Source organism: Myotis brandtii, unplaced genomic scaffold (assembly GCF_000412655.1).
Source record: "Myotis brandtii unplaced genomic scaffold, ASM41265v1 scaffold897, whole genome shotgun sequence".
Taxonomy (NCBI): domain Eukaryota; kingdom Metazoa; phylum Chordata; class Mammalia; order Chiroptera; family Vespertilionidae; genus Myotis; species Myotis brandtii.
Genome location: NW_005371679.1, coordinates 488481 through 493764, shown reverse-complemented (window position 1 = coordinate 493764; position 5284 = coordinate 488481). Strand labels below are relative to the sequence as shown.

General features: G+C 56.4%; 1 protein-coding gene across 2 annotated transcripts in view; it reads right to left on the bottom strand.

Moving 5' to 3' along the window:
• Window positions 1-260, bottom strand: part of RHCG (Rh family, C glycoprotein) — a 10328-nt gene extending 10068 nt beyond the window's left edge. For both annotated transcript variants that reach the window (XM_005885197.2, XM_005885198.2), the window contains exon 1: window positions 42-260. In XM_005885197.2, the coding sequence (XP_005885259.1) occupies window positions 42-208 (167 nt within the window). In that variant the 5' untranslated portion in view covers window positions 209-260. The remainder of the gene's footprint in view (window positions 1-41) is intronic.
• Between the last annotated feature and the right edge of the window lie 5024 nt (window positions 261-5284).

Genomic DNA, 5284 nt, shown 5'->3' with positions numbered 1-5284 from the left:
CCCCCCCCTCCTCCGCCGGGCCCCGCCCCCGCCGCACTCACTTCTCCACGCCCACGAGAATGTAGCCGTCATGGAAGGAGTGAAACCAGCCCTGCATCAGCAGCGCCCACTGGATGCCGAAGGCCGCCAGCAGGAAGTTGAAGCCCACGGAGCTGTAGCCATAGCGCTGCAGGAAGGTCATGAGGAAGCCGAAGCCCACGAAGATCATCACGTGCACGTCCTGGAAGCCTGCGGGGAGAGTGCAGGCGCGGGTGATGCCAGTTCTCGCTCATCAGTGACGTTTTTCTCTCTCCCTTCCTCTCGGAAATCAATAAAAATACATTTTTAAAAAATAAAGGCGGCTCTCTCTCAGGACACCCCTCTTCTTTCTTGTCTAGTTCTCATTACAATTTGCAGGCCCACGCCTGCTGTGTTCACTCTGGTGTTGCCCAGCACGAAGTGCCACGAAGACTCTCCATAAATATCCATGAATGCCCGGCCGGCATGGCCCAGCGGTTGAGCATCGACCTCTGAACCAGCAGGTCCTGGTTCGATGCCCGGTCAGGGCACGTGCCCGGGTTGCGGGCTCGCTCCCCAGTGTGTGGCGTGCAGGAGGCAGCCGATCCATGATTCTCATCATGGATGTTTCTGTCTCTCTCTCCTCCCTTCCTCTGAAATCAATATTTAAAAACAAATAAATAGCCCTAACTGGTTTGGCTCAGCGGATAGAGCGTCAGCCTGCGGACTCAAGGGTCCCAGGTTCGATTCCGGTCAAGGGCATGTACCTTGGTTGCAGGCACATCCCCAGTGGGGAGTGTGCAGGAGGCAGCTGATCGATGTTTCTCTCTCGTCGATGTTTCTAACTCTCTATCCCTCTCTGTAAAAAATCAATAAAACATCTTTAAAAAAAACACAAATAAATAAATATCCATGAACGAAGGAGTGGTTGTGGTGGGTCCCTCAGCAGCACCCGGATGTGCCCGCTGGGCAGCAGTCAGAGAAGCCCAGGTGGGAGTTCACAGGCAGGTGAGGCAGCAGCCCCGTAAAGGCGGAGAGGCCCTGTTGCCCATTGCGGCCATGGCGGGGGGCAGCCACGGGAACGGGCGCACTGCAGGGTAGGGGCAGGGGAGCGGGCACGCAAGCTGATGCAGGAGAGCTGCGGGGCTCTGAGCTCTGAGCTTCTGTGTGCAGAACTGAGTGAACTTCCACAGACGGCAGCTCGCCCCGCGTTCACAGCGCCTGCCTCTGACTCCGTGTCTTACCGCATTTCATGGGTCATCATGTTTCCAACTGCGGTGGGGACACGGAGCTAATGGGTGTGAAGCAGCGTGCCTGGCACTGTGGTTATTCTTGGGAAGAACAGACGGGATGGGTGACAGACCGGGGGGAGAGGTGTGAGGCAGCAGGAGGTGACATCTTCAGACCACAGCTCAGGGAGGGGAGCTGGCACGGCTGTTGATAAACACAGGGGAGTGGGAAGAGGTTGCCGGGTGGGAGGGAGTGCTGGGTCTGGTGTGGGGGTTTGAGATGACCCCGGGCCAGGGGTGGGGGTGGTGAGGGATGGGCAGGGTGGCATGAAGGAGTGGGGGCCGGCTGCGCGGGTGGGAGCTGGGGTCTGAGATTGGGCAGGCCTGCAAATAGAGCTGTGAGTCAGAAAGTGAAAGCGATGAGGGGGAGACAGAAGCTGAGAACTGGCAGGGAGGTGGGAGGAACAGAATCTGGGGGCCTTTGGAAGAGAGGGGTGTCAGCTGCCTGGTGGTATGAGGACCCTGGGGGCAGGGGCAAGGCTGAAGAGGATGGGGGGGATGGGGAACCCCACTGGATACGTGTGTGGCCTGAGAGCAGGGACAGGGAGCCCTCCGCTTCCCATGCTTCCCCCTGCCTGTCCCCCTCTCTCCTGTCCTTCTCCCTGCCTCTGTGGGTGCCCTGACCTCCCCCAGACCCTGTCTGGGGCTGTCTGTTCTCCTCCTCCCTCAAGCACATGGAGGCCAGCTCCACTCCCCCCTGCCTTGGGTACCTCCTCAATTCATTTTCTTGCTCCCTTTCTCTTTACCTCCCAAACTGGTCCTACTTTACAACCCAAACCTACCAGTTTATTAATGTATCTATACTAATAAAAGGGTAATATGCTAATTAGACCAGACATCTTCTGGATGTCCTGGACAAAGCTGCTAATTAGACCAGACATCTTCCGGACAAAGCCACGGTGGCTGGGGCCAAGGCAGCGGCAGTTAGGGGCAACCAGGCTGGCAGGGGAGAGCAGTTAGGGGTGACCAGGCAGGCATGCAGAGTGGTTAGGGGCGATCAGGCAGGCAGGCAGGTGAGCGGTTAGGAGCCAGCGGTCCCAGATTGTGAGACATCCGGGCCATCAGACATGCCCGAGGGGTCCTGGAATGGAGAGGGTGCAGGCCAGGCTGAGGGACACCCCCCCTGCACGAATTTTGTGCACTGGGCCTCTAGTGTTTCATAAAGCTTGCTGCTACCTAAAATGCTTTTATTTTTGTTGAATATATATCTTTATTAATTTCAGAGAGGAAGGGAGAGGGAAAAAGAGATAGAAACATCAATGATGAGAGAGAATCATTGATTGGCTGCCTCCTCCATGTCCGCTACAGGGGATCAGCTGACAACCCAGGCATGTGCCCTTGACCGGAATTGAACCTGGGACCCTTCAGTCCGCAGGCTGACGCTCTGTCCATTGAGCGAAACCTGTTAGGGCTAAAATGCTTTTAATAGTAATGGTTTAAGCCCTGGCCTGTGTGGCTCAGTTGGTTGGGCATTGTCCTGTGCACTGAGAGGTTGCTGGTTCGATTCTGGTCAAGGGCACATGCCTGGTTGTGGGCTCCATCCCCAGTAGGGGGCGTGCAGGAGGCAGCTGACTGATGATGTTTCTCATTGATGTTTCTATCTCTCTCCCTCTCCCTACCTCTCTCTCTCTAAAAAAAATCAGTTAAAAAATAGTAATGGTTTGAAAGTTCAGACTGTACGACCTTCAAGGACATCACCTCTGATCTGCTGTGTCTTTCCCCGTAACATGGGGAGTCGTGGCGGTGCTCAGGTAGGGCTCACTGCTCGGGTTTCGGGTGCACATTTAGTGAGGTGATCCAACCAGCGCCCAGACATAAGCCTGGCTCTTTAGCAATTGCTCAATCCTGTTAGCTACTGTTTCTCTTTTTCTCTTTCAGGATTGACCAGCTTTGCATTCATTGAGTTCGAGACTTGCTGAAGGTCAGCGGAAGTTGGTAAGACACCTCTAATGCCCACTCTTTCCCCAGCGGGAGGGGGGGGGTGGCGGGAGACTCAAGCAGCCCCGCCCAGAACCAATTCTCTCAACCTGGGGTCCCTGTGGGGCAGGGTGGCACGCTGGCTGCCAGCCTGAGAGCTGCCACCAGGGGGCAGCAGTACACAGCTGCTCTCTCCGTCTGCACCAGCTTCCTAGCTCTCTCTTCCCTCCCTGGGGTCCCTGTGGGGCAGGGTGGCACGCTGGCTGCCATCCTGAGAGCTGCCACCAGGGGGCACCAGTACACAGCTGCTCTCACTCTCCGCGTCCGCACCAGCTTCCTAGCTCACTCTTCCCTCCGGGGATAGTTCTCAGAAATCTCCAAAATCTGAAGACAAAGTTGCCCACCCCAATGGGCCACGGCAGCCCAGTGGTGCTCCAAAGCTCTGCAGGCCAGCCCAGCCTAAACTGCTCCCTTTGGGGACCGCTGGCCCGTCCCTCAGTTCCCCAAGGCTCTGTGCCCATCTCTCCCACACTCAGGGCCACCCGCAGAATCATGCCATTGCTGCAAAATCTCTTGAGGACGTAGCCAGGGGCTGACAATGCCACCGAGTATGGGGGAGAGCAGGTGGGCTGTGGTGGGGAGGGCATGGCTCCATCCCTGCAGGTGCCACTGACCAGGTAAGAGCTTTGGGCAAATCTCTAAGCTCTGTTTCCTGCACCACAACACAGGAACAAATGCCACACCAGAGAGCATTTACAATGCAAAAGACCCTGGTAAGTGGGGACAGCCCAAAGGAAGTGCAATGCTATGAGTTGAAACCAATATTCAGGGAGCTATGCCTTGGTTACCTCTCGAAAGAGATGTTGAGCCTCCATTTAAATACAGTCAGCGACGGAGCACTTGCTCCCTTATGAGGAAATGCGATACCAGTGTTTACTGTCCTCTCACTCGGTGCCATGAGATGTGCCCTACCACCTTGCATCTTCCTAAAGGACCTGTGCGTTCAGTGTTTACTGTCCTCTCACTCGGTGCCATGAGATGTGTCCTACCAGGCACCTGCCACCTTGCATCTTCCTAAAGGACCTGTGCGTTAAATAACATGCCCATTTCACAGATGGGCATGCTGAGGCTCAGAGTGGCTGGGGAGTGGGCTCACTCCATTTAGTGATGGACCCAGATCTGTTTCATTCCAAAGTGCAGGCCATACTGCCCTCTGTTCGTGGGACAGCTTGAATGGGGCCAGTCCTCCCAACTCCTGTGTTGAGTGCTTTTCTAGTAATTTTCCATCGTGAAGTGAGGATTCCATGCCCGGCACTGTCCCACCAGCCTCACCCCTTTCCTGGAAGGCAGTTTGGTCTGATTTGTCATCCTCATTCCACAGGTGAGGACATTTGCCTAAAAAGCCACCCACCTGGGGAATGGCAGAGGCATTGAGCAGTGAGGTCTGGTGATGCCAAGGCAGGCTCTTAACCTCGGCACTTGGGTACCTGAGAATTCGGGGGTGCTCCTTCTCCCTCTCCCAGCCAAAGAGGGCGGGGCCACGGACCCACACACCTCTCCTCTCTCCCAGCAGGAGGCCTGGCAGGCCAAGGAGCCATCCCTGTGGCCCTAGACAAGGACAGGGTGGCACAGCTGGGCAAGGGAGCCAGGGTCACCCCCTGGCTGGTGACTAAGATGGGGGGCTTATGTCTTTTGGGGACATCAGGCAGGCCTCTCTAACAAGGAGGTTGGGGGGCGCCTGGATGAGCTCACCCAGGTGAGTGAGGGTTCCCTATAGAGTGGAAGAGAGAGACATCCATGTGAGAGAAATACATGGATTGGTTGCCTCCTGCATGCACCCTGAACAGGGCCCCTCTGGGGAGGAGCCTGCAATCGAGGTATGTTCCCTTGACCAGGGAATCGAACCTGGGACCTTTCCATCCGCAGGCCGACGCTCTATCCACTGAGCCAAACCGGCGAGGGCCCCTATTACCTTTGCCACAGGGAAAAAGGAGTTTGTGCACATCTGGCCAGTTCTCCAGGGAGATTCCTAGGGAGGGGCGAGCGCCTGAGCGGGGCGGGGGGCCCAGACTGTGAGCGGC